The 22211-nt window shown below is 36.9% G+C and overlaps 1 protein-coding gene across 3 annotated transcripts in view; it reads left to right on the forward strand.

The window, feature by feature from the left end:
• Positions 1-22211, forward strand: part of SLAIN2 (SLAIN motif family member 2) — a 93036-nt gene that overhangs the window by 16100 nt on the left and 54725 nt on the right. For all 3 annotated transcript variants that reach the window (XM_045079721.1, XM_045079720.1, XM_004764931.3), the window contains exon 2: positions 19516-19664. In XM_045079721.1, coding sequence (XP_044935656.1) covers positions 19516-19664 — 149 coding nt within the window. The remainder of the gene's footprint in view (positions 1-19515; positions 19665-22211) is intronic.

Here is a 22211-nt window from a genome sequence, read left to right on the forward strand (position 1 = left end):
AGAAGTTTGTCATTTTTCCCCTTTTTCTTGTTGACATAGATCCCTGTGTCTGTAGTGGAGACAACAGATTGAAAATAGAGATGTTAGGAAAGCTCTTTGCAGGGCTCCTAGGAACTTCGGCAGAAAGAACATAAAATCATAGAAAATGAAATTAGAAATGGACTTTGAGATTGGATGGTCATTTCTCTTGTTTTTAAGCTGTTTAATATTCAGACTGGTGAGGACAAATGGTTACATCATCTTAAAAAGGTTTGAGGGGCCCGTGGATCGCTCAGTCAGTTAAGCGTTTGACTCTTGATTTTGGCTCAGGTCATGTTCTCAGGGTTGTGAGATCAAGCCTTGTGTGGGGTTCTACACGGACTGGGGAGCCTGCTTAAAATTGTTTCTCTCCGTCTGCCCCTCCACACCCCCCCCTCAAAAATTTGATATTAGAAATCAGGTAAGTCTTTCATATCCTGTTACATCCATTTTTAAAAATATATTTTATTTGTTTATTTGACAGAGAGCTAGAGAGAGAGCACAAGTAAGCAGAGCGGCAGGGAGAGAGGGAGAGAGAGAAGCAGGCTCTCTGCTGAGCAGGGAGCCCAATGCAGGGCTCGATCCCAGGACCCTGGAATCATGACCGAGCCAAAGGCAGCCTCTTAACCAACTGAGCCACCCAGTTGCCCCCATTTTACTTTAAATCAATTTTCCCTTGAGTTTATGAAGCCGTATTAAACTCAGACTGACTTCTTAACAATAAATTTTATTGATAAACTTCCCTAACTTAGAGATAGATAGTATGTGGTTTTTACTTGCTGTGTTTTTCACTCATGGTCCTTCATATCTAAGAATGATCTATATTACATGGCCTCTTTGCTTTATGTATGCTTCTCATGGGAGACCATTGCTAGAACTCACCTGTAATTTTATTTGCTAAGTCTAGATAAATAAAGCATTTTGACTTGTATACTTATCACTACTTATCTGAATAATTTGGCAGTTATTTGCTGATTAACTTCTTGAAGTTTGTTTTCTAGACTCTTCTCTGCCAAGGAGATGTTACTTTAAAGTAACATGGTTCATGTGTGTGTTGTGTTTTAAATGAATTAAGAAGTCACACATCTAGATGAGCATTTTATTTCCTTAGTTTTCCAGTGATTCTAATGTGACTTAAATTTTTTTTATTAATAGAATACTTAGAACTCCTATGTGTGAACAGCACAATGTTGGGGATGCTGAGAGATGTGATCATGCAGGTTCTTGCTTTCTTAAAAAATAGAATTTGGCCAAGAAGGGCCACATGATTGGTAAAATATATTACAATCCCTTTTGTTTAATTATGTTCCTTATACAAAGTACTGTGTAAGGCATTTTATTCATGGCAGACCATTTAATCTGCACAATTTTAAGTTATTATTATCTCCATTATTTACTGTAGTAACATATACAAAACAAAAAATTACCATTTTAACCATTTTAAGTGTATAATTCAATGGCATTTACACTGATTATTATGCAAGCATCACCACCATCTGCCTCTAGAAGTTTTTATCCTTCCCCATCGAAACTCAGCAGTAACTCCCCAATTCCCCTGTCCTCTTGCCCCAAGCCCTTGGCAACTACCATTCTACTTTCTGTGTCAATAAATTTGACTACTCTGTGTACCTCATGTAAGTGAAATTACCAAGTAGTTGACCTTCTCTCTCTGGCTTATTTCATTAAGTATTGTGTCTTCAGAGTTCATCTGTGTTGTAACGTGTCATGTTATCCCTTTTTTTCAGGTAATGAAATTAATCTCAAAGTCACATAGCTAAGATAGTGGATTGAGATTCATGCTAAGTGTGAAAATCCTGTCTAATGAAAAACATTTGGTCTTGGTTTATTTAATCTATGGATATTTAGCTTTCAGAAAAGAATATTTTTTAAATATTTGAAGGAGTATAATAAGGATTATTCAACTTACTCTGTATAACTGAAGATCATTACTAGAATAATAGGTATAAATTAGAGGCAGGCAATTTTTTATTTAATATAAGATAGAATTTTCTAGTACAGCTGTTTCTAGATGGTATGGACTATTTTTTTTTTAACTTTTTTTTTTAGAAGGATTTCATTTATTTGAGAGAGAGCATGAGCACAATGCGGGGGTGGGGGGGCAGAGGGAAGAGAAGCAGGCTACCCACTGAGGAGAGAGCCTGATGTGGGTCCTGATCCCAGGGTCCTGGGATCATGACCTGAGCTGAAGGCAGACACTCAATCCACTGAGCCACCCAGATGCTCCTGGTATAGACTGTCTTTAAAAAGTTTAAATAAATTTTAGGGCACTTGGCAGGCTCAGTTAGTAGAGCATACAACTCTTGACTTTGGGGTTGTGATTTTAAGCCCCACATTGGAGTAGATTACATTAAAAAAATAAAATCTTAAAAAAAAAAAAGTAAGTGATATTCAGCAGTGAGGACTGTTGAATAGTCCTGTGACAAAGGATGTTACAAAGAGGTAAAAATTAGTTGAAATCGGTTACTTCTTAGTGTCCTTTTAACTCTGATTAAAATACTGTGATGTATTTGGAAGCATAAGATACTTTCAAGACAAAGTGCTAAGGTTAAATGTGGGAAAGATCTTTAGCAATAGGAACATAGATTGTTTTTTTCTTTTTAAAGATTTATTCATTTAACGAGAGCGAACAAGCAAGGGGCAGAGGGATAGGGAGAGAAATTTTAGCAGACTCCTCGCTCAACTCAGAGCCCAATGCTGGGCTCTACCTCACCATCCTGAGATCACAACCTGAGCTGAACACAGGAGTTAGTTAGATAACCAACCAACTGTGCTACCTAGGGGCACCTAGATTTTTTTTTTCCTCTAAATCTATAGCACATTTTTCTGAATATCCTCAGTAATGGAAGATTCCTTACCTTATGAGAGTAGGTATGAGTTTTGAAAACTATTAAAAATCATTATTATGCTAGCTAATAAAAATGGGTTAGCAAGGTATTTAAAGTCCTGAGCAGTCCAATTCCAGTTCTCCTTTTTCCTGCCTTTACTTACTGTTGCCAGCAAACTTCAGGGACATTCCTGCCTGGTGGCATGTTCTGATGTTCACTCTGCAACAGAGCACCTTTTTTCTTTTTGAAATTCTAAATATCCTGTTAGGTAACACTGAAAAGGAAGTAAACCAATCAATTTTACACACTTTTTAGAGTATATGTAACAAGACAACCTTGTACTTTGATCTCTGGAGTCTAGATTGTGAGCAGTTTAAGCAGAGGGAGAGTATCATATTCATCTTCATGTGTCTGAACAGGCTCTCAGTATCTTGTGTTTAGTAAGAGTTCAGTTACATTAAATTACATTGACTCAATCTGATTGTCAGTGATGTTAGGTTGAAATGAGGTGAAGCTGGAAAATAATGAGATCAGATTCTGACCTGACTTGATGACCCTTATGCTAGTTGAGATGAGTTTCTCACACATTCTGAATACTAGCAGTATTGAATCTATACTCTCCCGTGATGAATTAAAGAAATTCTATCTAGATAGTGTCTGATGTTAAAAAAAATAGTTTTAAAGTTAATTGAAACAGTGATATATCTTTGGTAAGGTAGCAGATGTACCCTGTTTTAAGCTTGTTTGTAATTCTTGTGATTTCTAAATTTCCTGTTATGAACACAAATTGCTTTTATAACTTAAAAAATCCTATCTATAGGATGCCTGGGTGGCACAGTTAGTTAAGCATCCTACTCTTGATTTCACCTTGGTTATAAGATTGATTCCTGCGTGAGGAGTTGGCTTGAGATTCTCTCTCCCTCTGCCCCTCCCACTCATGTGCGCATGCTGCCCCCACCCAATAAGTAAATAAGTCTTTTTAAATCCTATTTATAAGATTTAAGTAATTTCATTACTTTGTGGTCACATAGGTAGGAATCATAATACTATACATTAAGAAACAGTTGATGTTTTCCTTATTACTTAGTGATAGTGAGATTATATATCACAGTTGAAAAAAATTGGGTTCCAGTAAGTTTAGACATGCATTTTTAATAGAACTGGAGCCCAAGTTAGCTGATATATATGATTTTATCTATTATTCTTGTTTTTAACTTTGCATTTTATAAATGAAATTACCCAGGGACACCTGGGTGGCTCAATAGGGTAAGCATCTGTCTTCGGCTCAGGTCATGATTCCAGGGTCTGGGATTTAGTCCTGCGGAGCCTGCTTCTCCCTCTGCCTGCCACTGCCTCTGTTTGTGTATGTGCATGCACGCGCTCTCCTCTCTGACAAATCTTAAAAATCTTAAAAAATAAAAAAAAATTGAAAAAAAATTAAAAATGAAATACCCAAGTGTAAATTTTCTTTTTAATTTTTTAAGATATTATTTATTTGAGAGAGAGCAGAATAAGAGAAACAAGTGGGAATGGGCAGGTGGAGGGGCAGAGGGAGAGGAAGAAACAGGCTTCCCATTGAGCAGGGAGCCTGACCTGGTTTATCCCAGGTCCCTGGGATCATGATCTGAGCTAAAGGCAGATGCTTAACCAACTGAGCCACCCAGGGACCCCCTCAAGTATATTAATATCAGATTTGCCTAAAATATGTAGTATGTTTTTGTAGGTGTGGAAAATCCTGAAACTTTTTTATTTTCCAGAGATATCATATAAGGAATCCCAAAGCTGTGTGTAGCTCACATCTCATGAGCCTTCTGGGCAAAGTGCTAATGAATGCCCTTGTAAACCAGAAAGGCTTTTTCCCTTCTTCCCCCACTTACCGAGCCCCCTGCCTCCTTGCTTGTCTGCTAGGAATATATATCTAAAACTGTGTTTGTAAATTAGTTTAATTTTGACTTTTTTTTTAAGGTAAGTTTTTGTTTGTTTGTTTGTTTGTTTGACAGCACAAGTGGGGGAGCAGCAGGCAGAGACAGAGGGAGAAGCAGGCACCCTCCCGAGCAAGGAGATGAATACGGGGCTTGATCCCACAACCCGGGGATCATGACCTCAGCTAAAGGCAGCTGCTTAACTGACTGAGCCACCCAGGTGCCCATGTTTTTTATTTTTTATTTACTCACTTTTTAAATATTTTATTTATTTATTTATGTGAGACAGCACAAGCAGGGAGGATGGTCAGAGGGAGAGGGAGAAGCAGACTCCCTGATGAGCAGGGAGCCTGTTGGTCACCAGGCTCAGTCCCAGGACCCTGAGATCATGACCTGAGCTGAAGGCAGATGCTTGACCAACTGAGCCACCCAGGCACCCCATGACATTTTTAAGTAGGAAACAATTTGAGTGGCAAGTAGCAGAATTAAGTATCTTAATGTAAATGGTTTGAGTTACAGTAAGGTACTGTTCGTTATAGTAAGGACTGATACTAGCCAAGCACACTATATGTTGTCTCTTGTGCTAGTTCAGAAGTAAAAATGAACATGTAAAAGTATGTAGGTTTTAAGACTTTAGGTAATATAAGTTTTTATTTTCCCTGTTCCATTTACTCAAAATCACATTCCCTGGTGTCTTTCACTTGGGAATCCAAATTATGGAGGAAATAGGCACCTTTAGGAACAAACTAGCTTATTTAAGAGGAAGGCTTTTTAAAATTAGGTCTTTAAACTAGGTGTGGCTCCAAAAAATGAAAAACCTACAGTTTGCTTTGACTTTGAAAAGGCTCAAATGCTGGAATAAAAGTGAAATTTCTTAAAGGTGTTAAAGGTCTATAGGGAGGAAAAGAAAAAGTGAAAAATGAAAACCAAATAATGCAGTACAATAATATATGATATGAAATTTGTGAAGGTATTTGGAATGATAAGAAGAGGGAGATAGTGTTTGAAAATTAGAGATTTAGAATCCATGAGGATGAATCAAACCATCTCCCACTTCTCCAGTTTACTAGAAGGAAGCTCTTCCCACATACAGCCCTCCATTCAGGAGCTTTTGCTCATTTCTCTGTGAGAGAGTAAAAAACTACCAATTGCATGTGACTGTTGAAGGGTTTTGTTTGAAAGGAATGATGAGGGGAGCAAGGCTAAGTTTGTAAGCAGCCTGTAAGCTGATAATGTTGAGGATTGGAACTTAATAGATGCTATTGAGTTAGGAGGTTTTAGAAGTACGTATTTAGTGCCTGATTGGTATTGTATTTTATAGGTATAATGCAATTAGATGTTTATCTTTATTAATATTAGATTCAGAAGGGATAATTTAGTAATCTTACAATATTTTTTGAGTGGGCTTACTAATACCCTTTCGAGAAGGGGAATTGACTTGTGTCCACTTGTCATAGTAAAATTTTTGTTTGCCATTGGTTATTAGCTAAGGCTGTTCTGGAGAGGATTAAAAAAATGAAATTTTAAAAACTGATCAATCCTAGAAACCTGATTCTAGAGGCTTGGAACTTGACAAGAAGGGTCACGATGGTAGTACAGCAAGTGAATGGGAGAGGCTAACATGTAACATTATATATAATCTAGTTTTGTCCTAATTCATCTTTAAATTCCTGTCTAGCACCATGCCTGGCTAATGGTACTTGCTATGTTAATATTTCTTTAAATGACCAAGTAGAACTTGATACTAAGGTCTCAAGGTACTTACAATTTAATTTGGAGACAGAATGAACTTGGAATTTGAATAAAGGCTTATATGGACTTGAATGTGACAAAGGATTTTTGTACAGGTGGAAGGGTATTTCTTGTTGTTCTGTCAGAATCAAGAAGGGTGAGTGCTATATTTGAGCAGGGTAAAGAAAAAGCCTGTGAAGATACTTAAGTGAAGTAGGTTGGGGAACAGTGAGAAAGTTGAATCATTGGTTTGGGGACCATATTGTGGATGGCCTCTGAAATCTAGAGAGAGATTTTTGAGTGTTGGGATATTCTTAGCAAAATGGTGTTTTGGAAAGATAAGTATGGCAATTGTATGTAGGTGGGAACAGAAGGCACAGCTATGCTAAAAGGCTAGAAAACTGAGCTTCTAAATTTTATCTACCTCTTGTACCCAGAAGCACACGGCAGAACTGGAATTCAAGCCAGAATATTGAGTGATGTTCTTTCCATTTCATCCCAACTATTCATAATTGTTTACATAAAAATCATACTAAAGTAAATGATTAAAGATCAGAATAGTTCCTCTTACAAGATACTTATATTTTTCAAAAATAGCAGTTTGGTCTTACTAGCTTTCTTATATGAGGATCTTGACATTTTGGGCCAGATAATTCTTTGTTGTGGAGGCTGTCCTGTGTATTGTAGGATGTTTAGCAGACAAAAATGCCTCTAGACATTGTCAGATGTCCCCTGGGTGCAAAATCACCTCAGTATTGCCTTACAGCATACTTACAACACAGCCTCAACCAGAAATATTTAGTGCTAAATTGCAGGAATAAGGATTGCATTCTAGTAATTGTTCCCTTTACATTTCTAAGTCATAAAATAGTAATGTTATGAAAATTAAGAAAAACTAATTTATTGTACAAATGTGGGCACTATTTGAGAGTCAAGGGAGTGCTGGGGTGCGAAAACAACAGGCTTAAATTAGGACTTCTCTGACAAATGGGATAATGGGCATCCTCGGAGTTAATCATCTCACATACATTTGGTACTTAACTATGAGTAGAGTAATATGTTAAGGTGATAAGAAGTAGGCGTGATAAGGTCAGGAATATGGTAGGGATGTCCATTATCACCACTGCTATTCAACATAGTACTAGAAGTCCTAGCCTGAGCAGTCAGAAAACAAAAAGAAATTAAAGGCATCCAAATCGGCAAAGTAGTAGTCAAACTCTCACTCTTTGCAGATGATATGATACTTAACCTAGGAAGCCCAAAAGACCCCACTCCAGATCTGCTAGAACTTGTACAGGAATTCAATAAAGTGTCAGGATATAAAATCGATGCACAGAAATAAGTTCCATTTCTTTACACCAACAGCAAGACAGAAGAAAGAGAAATTAAGGAGTCAATCCCATTTACAATTGCACCTAAAACCATAAGATACCTAGGAACAACCCTAACCAAAGAGGCAAAGAATCTATACTCAGAAAACTATAAAGTACTCATGAAAGAAATTGAGGAAGACACAAAGAAATGGAGAAATGTTCCATGCTCCTGGATTGGAAGAACAAATATTGTGAAAATGTCTGTTACCTAAAACAATCTACATGGTTAATGCAATCCCTATTAAAATACCATCCATTTTTTTCAAAGAAATGGAACAAATAATCCCAAAAGTTTATATGGAACCAGAAAAGACCTCGAATAGCAAGAGGAATATTGAAGAAGAAAGCCAAAGTTGGTGGCATCACAGCTCCAGACTTCAAGCTCTATTACAAAGCTGTCATCATCAAGACAGTATAGTACTGGCACAAAAACAGGCACATAGATCAGTGGAACAGAATAGAGAGGCCAGAAATAGACCCTCAACTCTATGGTCAACTAATCTTTGACAGAGCAGGAAAGAATGTCCAATGAAATAAAGACAGTCTCTTTAACAAATGGTATTGGGAAAATTGGACAGCCACATGCAGAAAAATGAAACTGGACCATTTCCTTACACCACACATGAAAATAGACTCAAAATGGATAAGGACCTCAGTGTGAGAAAGGAATCCATCAAAATCCTTAGGAGAACACAGGCAGCAAACTCTTCAACCTCAGCCGCAGCAACTTCTTCCTAGGAGCATCGCCGAAGCAAGGGCAAAAATGAACTATTGAGACTTCATCAAGATCAAAAGCTTTTGCACAGCAAAGGAAACAGTCAACAAAACCAGAAGACAACTGACAGAATGGGAGAAGATACTTGTAAACAACGTATCAGATAAAGGGCTAGTATCCAAACTCTATAAAGAACTTATCAAATCAACACCCAAAGAACAAATAATCCAATCAAGAAATGGGCAGAGGACATGAACAGACATTTCTGCAAAGAAGACATCCAGATGGCCAACAGACACATGAAAAAGTGCTCCACATCACTCGGCACCAGGGAAATACAAATCAAAACCACAGTGAGGTACCACCTCACACCAGTCAAAATGACTAAAATTAGCAAGTCAGGAAATGCCAGATGCTGGCGAGGATGCTGAGAAAGGGGAGCCCTCCTACACTGTTGGTGGAGATGCAGACTGGTGCAACCACTCTGTAAAACAGTATGGAGGTTCCTCAAAAAGTTGAAAATAGAGCTACCCTATAACCCAGCAATTGCACTACTGAGTATTTACCCTAAAGATACAAATGTAGTGATCTGAAGGGGCACGTGCACCCGAATGTTTATAGCAGCAATGTCCACAATATCCAAACTGTGGAAGGAACCTAAATATCCATCAACAGATGGATGGATAAAGAAGATGTGGTATGTATATACGATGGAATACTATGCAGCCATCAAAAGAAATGAAATCTTGCCATTTGCAGTGACGTGGATGGAACTAGAGGGTATTATGCTTAGCGAAGTAAGTCTATCAGAAAAAGACAACTATTATATGATCTTCTTGATATGAGGAAGTGGAGATACAACGTGGGGAGTTTGGGGGGTAGGAAAAGAATAAATGAAACAAGATGGGATCGGGAGGAAGACAAACCATAAGAGACTCTTAATCTCACAAAACAAACTGAGGGTTGCCAGGAGGAGGGGGCTAGGGAGAGGGTGGTGGGGTTATGGACATTGGGGAGGGTATGTGCTATGTTGAGTGCTGTGAAGTGTGTAAACCTGGCGATTCACAGATCTGTGCCCCTGGGACTACTAATACATTATATGTTAATAAAAAACAACAAAAAAAGTAGGTGTGAGAACTATGGCGGTTGGAAAGCCTTGTGAAAAAAGCAAGTCTTGAATTGATCTTGAAATGAGGCTTGGTTTAGATCAGGAAAATGGAAAGGAAATTTGGCCCCCTCCCCCATAGTAAAAAGGATTACAAACAAAGACATCTATGGTTTAACTATCCAGGGTACATGAGATAAACATACATTTGGCTGGACAAGAGGGGTTTTTTTTTACTGGAGTACATGGGAGAGAAGATCAAAGCGTGTAATTGTGGATAACAGAACCTTAAAAATTAAGCTGCAGGCTAAATTTGGGGAAGTTTTTGAGCAGTGAAGCAATGTTATACTGATCTGTATTTTAGCTAAATGGTAGTGGGTAGAGGATAGATTAGAGGAGTTCAAGTCTGGTAGGTTCAGGGAAACCACTAGATATTATTATAATTGCTTATGTTGGGTGAGATGAAGGTCTAGGCTTGAGTGAAGTTAGTGGAAATGAAAAGGAAGGGATGGATTTTAGGGGCATTATGAATTGATAGGATGTGTTGATTGAGCACATTGAATATGTAGCAAGAGAAAATAGTCAAGGTTAACATAAAACTTTTCATTTGTTGACTGGAAAAAAATAGTAGTGCCATTTTATGTTTGTTTGGAGGTGTTTGATTTTGGGGGAATGTCTGTAGTAAACCATTGGAGCTCTGTGACACCCAGGAGAAAAATTAGGACTGGGACTATTTGAAAATCATTTATGTCCAAAGAATGATAGTTGGTTATGATAAAACAAAAAAAGACTTCATCAAATTAAAAGTTTCTGATAAATACAGAATAAAATAGTAGGAACAAATTTATATCTTGTGATACAGCAGTTGATAGAATAACAAAAATAGTGTGATACAGAAAATGTGTGAAGAAGTAAAAAAGCTCGATTTTTACACTTACATATTTTCAGACCCTCATGTCATCACTTCTAGTTTTAGTAATTAAACTTTAATAAGTGATATGGGCAAAAACTGATGGGAAAGGAAGAAATTTAATAGACTGGAGAATAGGTTAAATTTAGTCTCTTAAAGATCCTGGCATAATTTGATTACTGTCACTTGAGAGAGATCCTGGTTAGTTGTCAGGAGTATTTTGAAAGGAACAAATTAGGTGGAATGAATACGAATTAAAATAGAAAAAAATTTAGTTCTCATCTTGCAACTAGAGTTACTAAGTGGTACAATCGAGAATAACTGTAGAATTTTTGTATATTTTTTCAAGAAAAAGTGCAGTGTCCTGTTATGGATTCTTTGTAGTTATTTCTTTTGTTCATTCTGCAATCTTTTCTACTACATGCAGGACAGGTTTCTTTGGGGTTGAAGGTAGAGCATAAGAGATGATGGGGAAATACTATTCTTGCCCTTGAGATGCTTGGAGTTCCCTATGAAAGACAGTTATATGATTATATATAAATTGTATATATACAAACACAACTACAAATTCTAATAATGGAGGACAAGATCAGGTTCTTTCTAGGACAATGCCAGTTCTAAAAATATTGTCCCTCTCGCCTCTCAAAAGTATTTTATGCATTCTAACCATTTCAGTTTATGGTATATATCAGGATTCCTCACATACTCACTCTTATCTTTTTATATAACTCAAAAGAAAAAGAGAAGAGAATGTTTGAGCTAGTCTTAATTCTATAAACGGAGTGCAGAGTACCATTCTTGCTTCTACTCTGGCATGTAGCATTAAAACATTGCCAGATTTTCTTTACCACTTCAGTTACTTGATGTTTTCGGCCAGCCTGTTGTTGGGGATAAATACATATACTTAAATACAAATATGTAAACATATATATGTAGCAAATACATGTATTTAGATTCCTCCCATTATTTTGTTTGTATTTTCACAAAGTGGATAAAATATTTAATTTTGTAATTCAAGAAACTAACATTAGAACCTATGGGAATACTGCAAATAGAAAATTCTCTGATAAAAGAGTTGTTTACTCTTTATTGTATTAACAAATCTTTGTTAGCAGTGCTTTGTGTTTTCTAACTTTATACTCTCGTATCTTTTCTCAGATATTTGTGCAGAAACTTTCTCAACAATAAGAAAAATATATTAATTTTTAAAACCTAACCTTAGTTGACAAATTGTTAAAAGTCATTATAGTATGCATTATCACCTGGGATTGGAAGGACATGTCATTTACTGAGTTATGACTTGTTAGCCCTGAGTACCGTGGCTTCTACAGATAAAATCCCGTTCAAGGCATTTTACCAATAAAAAGTTAGTGATTAACAAGCAAAGGACCCTAAAAGAATTAGTGTGGATTATACACACACTTCATATACATGTAACCTATGTATCGGGATGTGTATATGTGTATACACACACACATACACACACATTATGTTCTCTGTGGAATAAATTCTGCTATCAGTAATTGTTATCTGTGTACGTGGTTGTGGCTGAAAGTATGTGTTTAGTCATATACATAAGGACTGTCATACTCTGTAGCTATTGTCAAAATTTTGCAGAGTCTGGTATAGTTTGAGACTCCTAGCCTTCCTGATGTCTTTTCTCAACAATACAAAACACTAAAACAAACAAACAAACAAAGCCCCTCAGTTTCTGATTGCTGCATTTTAGGTTGGTCTCACTGTAACTATTTCCCAGCAGTACATGGCTATGCCTCAAACATTAGAAGACTGTCTTTTTGAAGAAGTAATTTCCAACTTCCCTTTTGTGGAATCCCAGAGAATATAAAAACTTTTGATTTTAAAAAAAACACCCTTTTCTTACTGGAATGAGAATCAAGAGAGTCATGAAATGAAAATGGAAGCATAGAATGTCACTGACTGAAACTTTGGAATTCACGGTTTTAAAGCTTTTCTTTAGTCTTTTCAGCTTGCTTGCTTGCTCTGCCCTTTTTTTTTGGTTCACTGTGTTGTATTCTGCTGCAATACTTTCTGTTTATATGTGTATACTGCCCACCCTGTAGTTAATGTCACTTCAGTGCTTGTAAACTGTTTTTTTTCCCCCCAAGATTTTATTATTTGTCAGAAAGACAAAGGCAGATGCTTAACCAACTGAGCCACCCAGGCATCCCAGTGCTTGTAAACTGTTTAAGAATTTCTTAATGAATTTGCTTTGCTAATAATTACCATTATTACTAGTAATACCAATGATAGTTCTCTAAAAACTAGAAGGGTATTTTATATTTCTTCATATAAATGTAGTACATAATGCTTTAAGTTTGCTAATGGGCCAAATTAGCATAGTTTAGATTGATCATAGTTAATGGCATGATCAATCTAAAATTTCAGAAAGACTCTTGCTATATATATATGAACTGAAGATATTCTTTTTAATCGAGTTTTGATTTTTTTATTGTGATGGGGGATCAGTTACACCCTTATGGTTGGTAGGGCTTAGGAAAAGAGAACAGAGAACCACAGGAACCATTAGAATGATGAATACATTGGAGTGTTTTGTTTTTAAGTAAATTCTACCCCTATCACCAGGCTTGAATTCACAATCCTGAGATCAAGAGTCCCATGGTCCACTGACTGAGCCAGCCAAGAGCCTTATTAGGCGATAAAATACAATAGTTAAGAGCACAGGTTCTGGAGTAAACCTAGTTAGCACCTATTCATGAGTTTGTTGTGAAGATTGAAAGGAAGAGTTAAGGTGCCTGGACTGCTCAGTCAGTTAAGTGTTTGCAGTGGGTCATGTCATGATCCTGGGAACCTGGGATCCTGGGATCGAGCCCTGCATCAGGCTCCCTCCTTATGGGGAGTTGGCTTCTTTTTCTTCCTCTGTGTCGTGCCCCCTCCCCAACCTCTCTGGAGAGTGTGCTCTCTCTCTCTCTCTCTCACAAAAATAAATTAAAAATCTTTAAAGAAAAAAATTGAAAGTATTTTTAAAATATTGAAACCATGCCTGGCATGTAATAAGCATTTGATAAAATATGAAATAATAGCACTTCCTATTGCCACATTGACTAAGAAAGCTTGGTAAATCGTTATAAAGCAATGTATCCTAAGAATTTAAAATCATTAAATTATATTTAGTTGTGGGTAAAACCAAAGATACTTCTGTTAATGAAAGTTTTAAAAATCATAAAATTATAAAAATAGGAACAAAAGTCTCTAGTCACTTTGATCTTATTTACTTTGCTATGTTTCCTTTACCTTTTTTCATGTGCATTTTTAAATATTATAATCATGGTTGTTTTATTCATTCTTCATTCACATGCAAATATTTGATCATCTCTAAATGTCAATCACTGTGCCAGGGATTATGCATTGAATTTGGTGAAGACAAGCTCTTTTTTAGCCTCACTTATGCCTTACTCAATAGGGAAGGATGATTTTGAGGTATTAAAAACTGATTGTTTTCCTGGACCTCTGAAAGTTTATACACTAATCTAAATTTCACTCCAATAACAATTTTCTTATTGTTTTTCAACATTTAAGCTAGGTCTAAGCAAATAGCCATCTGTTGCTTTTTTTTTTTTAAGATTTTATTTATTTAAAAGCGAGAGAGCACGAGCTGGGAATAGAGGGAGAAGCAGGCTCCCAGCGAACAGGGAGCCCAACATGGGGCTCAATCCCAGGACCCTGGGATCATGATCTGAACCAAAGGCAGATGCTTAGCTGACTGAGCCACCCAAGCACCACCCCCCATAACTTTATTTTATTTTATTTTAGATTCTTTCTATCTATTTGACAGAGGGAGAGAGAGAGCACAAATAAGGGGAGCAGCAGAGAAGAGGAGAGGGAGAAGCAGGCTTCCCGCAGAGCAATATAATATATTATTAGTTTCAGAGGTAGAGTTCAGTGATTCATCAGTCTTATATAGATTCCAGTGCTCATTACATCACATGCCCTCCTTTTTTTTTTTTTTTAAGATTTTATTTATTTATCAGAGAGAGAGAGGGGGAGAGAGCGAGCACAGGCAGACAGAATGGCAGGCAGAGGGAGAGGCAGGCTCCCTGATGAGCAAGGAGCCCGATGTGGGACTTGATCCCAGGACGCTGGGATCATGACCTGAGCCGAAGGCAGCCACTTAACCAACTCAGCCACCCAGGCGTCCCATCACATGCCCTCCTTAATGTCCATCACCCAGATACCCCATCCCTTCATCCTCCTCCCCCCCAGCAGCCCTCAGTTTGTTTTCTATGATTAAGAGTCTCATGGTTTGTCTCCCCCTCTGGTTTGATCTTGTTTTATTTTCCCCTCACTTCCTCTATGCTCCTCTGTTTTGTTTCTTAAATTCCACATATGAGTGAGATCATATAATTGTCTTTCTCTGATTGACTTATTTCACTTAGCATAGTGCCCTCTAGTTCCAGCCATGTTGTTACAAATGGTAAGGTTTCATTTTTGATAGCTGCATAATACTCCATTATAGATCTTATTATATAATTAAATATATATAAATACATACAAGTACATATATATATATATATATAATATATCTCACATCTTTATCCATTCATCTGTTGATAGACATCTGGGCTCTTTCCATAGTTTGGCTATTGTGGACATCGCTGCTATAAACATGTGGGTGCAGGTGCCCCTTCAGATCACTACATTGGTGTCTTTGGGGTAAATACACAATAGTGCAGTTGCTGGGTTGTAGCTCTATTTTCAATTTTTTTCAACTTTTTTTTTTGGAGATTTTATTTATTTGACAGAGTGAGCATGCACAAGCAGGGGGACCTGAAGGCAGAGGGAGAGGAAGAAGCAGGCTTCCACTGAGCAGGGAGCCCAAACGCAGGGCTTGATCCCAGGACTCTGGGATCATGACTTGAGCCGAAGGCAGACGCTTAGATGCTGAGCCATCCAGGCGCCCCTATTCTCAAGTTTTTGAAGAGCTTCCATATTGTTTCCCAGAGTGGCTACAGCAGCTTGCATTCCCACCAACAGTGTAGGAGGGTTCCCCTTTCTCAGCATCCTTACCAACATCTGTCATTTCCTAATGTTAATTTTAGCCATTCTGACTGGTATGAGGTGGTATCTCATTGTGGTTTTGATTTGTATTTCCCTGATGCCGAGTGATGTTGAGCCTTTTTTCATGTGTCTGAGAGGGCCAGTTTATTTCTAACAGATTTTTAAAACAGCTTTATTGAGATAATTTACATACTACAAAATTGTCTATTTAAAGTGTACTAGGGTTTTTAGTATTCAGTGGTTTCCAGTCTATTTACAGAATAGTACAACCATCACCGTAGTCTTGTTTCAGAGTATTTTCAACATCCCCAAAGAAGCCATGTACCCATTAACAGTCACTTCCCATTTCTCTTCCCCTTATCCCTCTCCCATCCCTAGGCAGCCACTAATCAACTTTTTTTTCTCATAGATTGGCCTATCCTAGACATTCTGTTATAAACAATATAGGATGTGCTCTCTTGTGGCTGAATGAATATATAAACGTATAGGATGCACTCTTTTGTGGCTGGCTTCTTTTACTTAATATATTTTTGAGGTTTACCCATATTTTAGCATTTTTATTGTCTCTAGTATGTTTTTTAAATGTCTCTTTTCAGCTTATAAATACTAACTTAAAAACTTCAAAAGGACAAAAATGAACAAATTATAAAGTAGGTCTTTTGTAACTAGAATGAATGTTAGAGGAATTTCCTTTTTGATGGGACATGTTTAAGTGGCTGCAAAGATGCTTTGTTACAAACACCTTGCTTCACTATATAGTACTAGTCTTATGAGAGGTGTTGAAGAAAGGTTTCCCTGGTGAAGTGCAGTTTATGCCAGGATGCAGTAAAAAGTAGGAATAGGCTGGCTGAGGTTGGGCAAGGGAGGGTGAGATAAGCAAGGAGTAGGATTGCCTTGTTTCAGGCAGAGGGAAGAACATGCACATGTGACCTAGAAGCGAAAGTGTTGGGCTTTCCAGGAATAGAAATTAGTACCATATGGCTGTTATTAAGATTTGGGTGGGGGAGGAGGATGAGAAATGTAGCTTTAAAAAAAAAAAAAAGAGTATTGCAACAGATCACTGCTCATGCCTCAAGGGCTGTGGGGGCCATTTTTTGGAAAGGGTTCTATCATAAGGGCAAAAAGGAAAGTGGCACAGAATTTTTAGCACAGGAATATTAACATACTCAGATACATATTTTAGAAAACAATTAGGCTTCATTGTATAGAATGGATCAGGAGGAAGTAAGACCAGGGATTTTCAGGGTTTGTTTTTCTTGTTGTTTGGTTTGGTTTGGTTTTTAAGGACTTTTTCCTTTTTCAAAATTATTTTGACCATTCTTTGCTCTTTACATTTTCCTATAACTTTTAGAATTAGCCTGTCTATCTATATATATATAGGCATGCCTATTGAGATTTTTTTTAGGGATTGTGTCAGTTGTGTAGATCAGTCTAGAAAAATTGATATCTTAACAATATTGAGTCTTCAGGTCTATGAACATTTGTCTTTTTAATTTATCTCAACATTGTTTGTTTTCAGTGTACCATTGTACTTCATTTGTCATATCCTATTTTAATTATTCATTGATAATGTTTAGAAATACAATTGATTTTTTGCCTATTAAGATTTGGGTGGGGCCCAAATCTTACTAAACACATTTATTCTAGTTGGATATTTTTGGTTTTGGTGGATTCCTACAAAGTCATTTCTATATACAGGATCATGTTGTCTGCAAATAAAGACTGGTTTGTGTCTTTCTCTTTCTTTCTTAAGATTTTATTTATTTATTTGACAGAGAGAGCACAGGTAGGGGAAGTAGCAGGCAGAGGGCAAGGGAGAAGCAGGATCCTGCTGGGCTTGATCCCAGGATCCAGGAATCATGACCTGAGTCGAAGGTAGCCGCTTTAAGAGTGAGCCACTCTTTGTGAAAGAGTTATGGTGCCATTAACAAAAATAGGAAAGCTTCCATGCATGCAATATAGGAGAGATAATGATGCTATAGTGTAATTGATGTTGAATTATTCTTTTATTCAAGTAGTTTATAGTAGATTCTGTCTTTTTAAAGATTCTAAAAGCACCTTACAATTTTTTATGAAAGCTTTATTGGGATATAATTTACATACTATAAAATTTACCCATACCTGTGTAATTCATGTACAAGAAAACTCATCATATAATTCAAGAATATAGTATATTTACAGTCATGACATTGTTACCACAACCATCACCACCAACATATTAGAACATTTCTGTCACCTTAAAAGAAATCTCTTCCCCCTTCCTTGTTCCAGTCCTAGGCGTTGTAATCTAATTTCTGCTCTGTGTTCTTTTCTAGACATTTCATATAAATGGAATCATACTACGTATGTTTTTGGTCTGGCTTCTTTGAGCATGTTTTTGAGGCTCACTCTCCTTGCACTTTTTACAATTAGTATATTCCTCTACTATTAGCTGTGAAACTAACTACACATGAATCATATGGGTAAACTGTGTGACACCAGTCAGTGTAGGGAAAAGTTGTATGTTGAAAGAGTGATGATACTATTAGAAAGTTATTTCATTAATGCTTGGTCACCTAAGAGGTTTTGTTCATTAAGTATTTGCTAACCTAGAATATCTGTATATGATAGTAATCACAATTACAGTGGGAATGCTGTGACAGAGCTTGATTATGAAACATTTGTAGTGTTTAACTTGGAAAGAGAATGAGCCCCCCCCCCTTGGTTTCTTTTTGTTTTGAACTGTTAATAAGTTATTTAATAAATTGAGATTTCATTCCATTTTTATCCAAATAAACATGGATTGTTGACTAGAGAAATTACCCTGTTAGCCTTGATTATTTTGAGAAGAGTTAAATAGTTGATGTGACACAGCTACGTTATAAGTAGAAGAGATGAGAAAAGAGATGGAAAATATATATGGTGTCACTAGCAAGTAGTTCGTCAATTCTAGTACGATAGAGATATATTGAAGTACTTGTGCCAGAACACACTTCATTTTATTGCCCTAAATTGGTCAGTGTAAAATGTGAAATTACTAACTCCTGGCCTTATTGAAACATTTAACTATGTGGATAAATATAATTATGCTTTTTTTACTTCATTAATTCCACTTAAAGTATCTTAATTTGGGAACCACTCTGGTTAGAATTCAGGTAACTTCACATTTTTCATATGGCGTCATATTTGAAATAAATCAGTATCAATTGACATAATCTAGACCAATCTGAGGAAAAAACTATGAAGTAGAAAAACTAAGTGTTTCTTTCCCTTGTCTTATGCTTACCTTTTCTTTTTTGATCCTTTCCACAGGAGCTTATAAAATACTATCCTATTCTTCTTTCCCGAGACTGAAGTAAACTTCATAAATGGATTCATACTAAGTTATTAAGGATTTATAGGGCTATAGAGTGTGTACTGCTGAACTAAAAGGAATGAATCACTAATAGGAGATTTTCTGTGTGGTTTGTGGTAGGAAGGGGACTGGGAGGTGGAAAATAGGTATTTATCTCCTTATTCTGTCTCCTAGACAATACTTAATGATATGGTTATATTAAGGAGTTGGCTAAATACTAGTGAAAACAGAATTAACTGTTGTAAAGATAGATGTTTACTCACAGTTTTTGTAATGAGACTATAAGAAAAGTTAGACATTTTAGGATTGGACAGTTGGCTTCATTTGGGTTTATTTGAAATTTGAAATTTGGCTTGTTTTAGTGTCATTTTCTTTTTATGCATGAAGTAAAATGTGGATGATTTTGTAGATAATCTGTGACATGTACAGTGCCCCCTCCCAATTTAAATCTGTCCAAAAGGATCTCTATCTATGACCTTGTGCTTAATAATGAATGCCACCCTTATGTTTTTGTTTTCTTCTAGGCTGTATTCATCACCAAAGAAAAAACTTACACCAATGCAGAAATCAGTTAGCCCATTAGTTTGGTGCAGGCAAGTTTTGGATTACCCAAGTCCTGATGTTGAATGTGCTAAAAAATCTCTTATCCACAAACTTGATCAAACTATGTCAGGTATGTCTATAATTTTACTTTTAAATTCATCTCTTTCTTTAATAAAAAAAAAAACAGATAAAGGTTGAGTGGGTATATTTTTAGGAAGGCTGTTCTTTCTTTTATAGTGTTTTTTGAATCTCGTTGTGCATGCCGTCATGAGTTTTTGCCATAAGCACATAACCTTGTACTATTACTTAATAGCTTTTGTCCCCCAATCTTTTCATTTTTATTTCATTTCATCCTAAAAAATAATATCCATGGGAGCACCCGGGTGACTCAGTTGGTTAAGCGTTTGTCATTGGCTCAGGTCATGGTCCTGGAGTCCTGGGATGGAGCCCCACATCAAGCTCCTTGCTCATCTGGGAGTCTGCTTCTCCCTCTGACGCTCTCTCCTGCTCATGAACTCACCCACTCTCTCTTTCTCTCTCAAATGAATAAATTTTTAAAAATCTTTTTTAAAATTTCCATGAAACAATAGGTTTTTTTACAGCAGGGTTTTTTTTTTTTTCCTTCCAATGCAAGTTAAAACAAATAACAGTTTAAAAAAAAAAAAAAATAGGGGGCGCCTGAGTGGCTCAGTTGGTTAAGCGCCTGCCTTTGGCTTCAGGTCATGATCCTGGAGTTCCGGGATCAAGTTCCACATCCGGCTCCCTGCTTGACGGGGAGTCTGCTTCTCCTGCTGACCTCTCTCCTCTCATGCTCTCTCTCTCTCTCATAAATAAGTAAAATCTTAAAAAAAAAAAAAAAAAGATTCAGTATCATCTAAAATCATCTCACTACCCTTGGGGAAAATTCTGATGTGGTGGAAAGGTACAGGCTGAGAACCTAAGAGACATCGTTCTCACTCTAGCACTTAGTTACTAAGTGACTCTGAGCATTATTTAACTTCTGTGAACTCAGTTTTCTCATAAGAATGATGAACTTTGTATGGTTATTTTAAGGATTAGATGATAATGTTTATGCAAGAACATAACATGTTTCTCTGGCTCATAGTAGGTACTTAATAAATGAATTCATTTTCCTTCCCTTGTTTTTTGTTTCTAACTTGGCATTTTAGTTCACATTGCTTTTATGCTCTTTTGTTTAATAGCACTCACAAAGCTGACAAAATGTGTCTGTCACTACTTATGGCATTTAATATAGCAGCCAGTGTGGGTAGAAATGTAGGAAAAATATTATTGACTCTTTCTTGGAATTTCAATCCCTTAAGAATGTTACTGTTTTTTTGGAATACTTATGTAATGAGGATCTGATATGTGATTACTCATCCTAAATAGGTTTTCTGTTTTGTTTTTTGTTTTGCCTTGTGTTTACTTGATAGCCATGTACTTAAAATTGCTTATTTTGCTTAACTGTTAAAATCATGCTCTTTTATTAGAGTGTAAGCTGAAAATGTTCGGGGAAGACAAAGGGGAGACCAAACAGTTAAACTGGCATACAATAAAGCATAGCTTGGTTGGCTAGAAGTTGTGGTTATTATATGGAAATAACATAAGATGTGATTATAGAGCTTCTGAATCTGTTTTGACACCAAATTGTTACTTTTTCCTCATGTAGGGGATCCTTTTTTAAAAAGGAAATGCTTTTATGTGATTTTTAAAAATGTTGTTTCTCCTCCCTAAGTACTAACCAGGCCTGACTCTGCTTAGCTTCCAAGACCAGACAAGATTGGTGTGTTCAGGGTTGTGTGGTCATAGACCAAAAATGTTTTTTCTGAATATTAAGTGTTTTTAGAATTATATCCTGGGGCTTGATTTAAATTGTATTCATAAGATTATTAGAAATACATAAGCAAGGTAGTAGACAATTTGTAATAACTGGAAAATGTCTAACTCATTCCAGTTAGGTGATATTATTTAAAGATTTATTTATTGAGAGAGCACATGTGCGTTTACGCACATGTGTAAGCCAAGGGAGAGGGAGAGAATCTCAGACTCCTCACTAAGCACAGAGCCCAGTGCACTGCTTGATCTCATGGTCCTGTGATCAAGACTTGAGCTGAAATCAAGAGTCAGACATTTACCCACTGAGCCACCCAGGTGCCCCTAGGTGATGTTATTTAGATTTTTTTTAATTTTTGTTTTTTAAAGATTTTATTTATTTATTTATTTATCTATTTATTTGACAGAGGGGCACAGCAAGAGAAGGAACACAAGCAGGGGGAGTGGGAGAGGGAGAAGCAGGCTTCCCACTCAGCAGGGGGACCAATGTGGGGTTTGATCCCAGGACCCCGTGATCATGACCTGAGCTGAAGGCAGATGCTTAACTGAGCCACCCAGACGCCCCTATTTTAGATGTTTATTAAAAACATCTTGGTCGGGGCGTCTGGGTGGCACAGTGGGTTAAACCTCTGCCTTCGGCTCAGGTCATGATCTGAGGGTCCTGGGATCGAGCCCCACATTGGGCTCTCTGCTCAGGAGGGAGCCTACTTCCCCCTCTCTCTCTGCCTGCCTCTCTGCTTACTTGTGATCTGTCTGTCAAATAAATAAATAAAATCTTAAAAAATTGGTCAAATGTGGGGAGAAGAGTCAAGATGGTGGAGGCATAGCAGACTGAGATAACATC

Source organism: Mustela putorius, unplaced genomic scaffold, assembly GCF_011764305.1.
Source record: "Mustela putorius furo isolate JIRA1106 unplaced genomic scaffold, ASM1176430v1.1 tig00000430_pilon_pilon_pilon, whole genome shotgun sequence".
Taxonomy (NCBI): domain Eukaryota; kingdom Metazoa; phylum Chordata; class Mammalia; order Carnivora; family Mustelidae; genus Mustela; species Mustela putorius.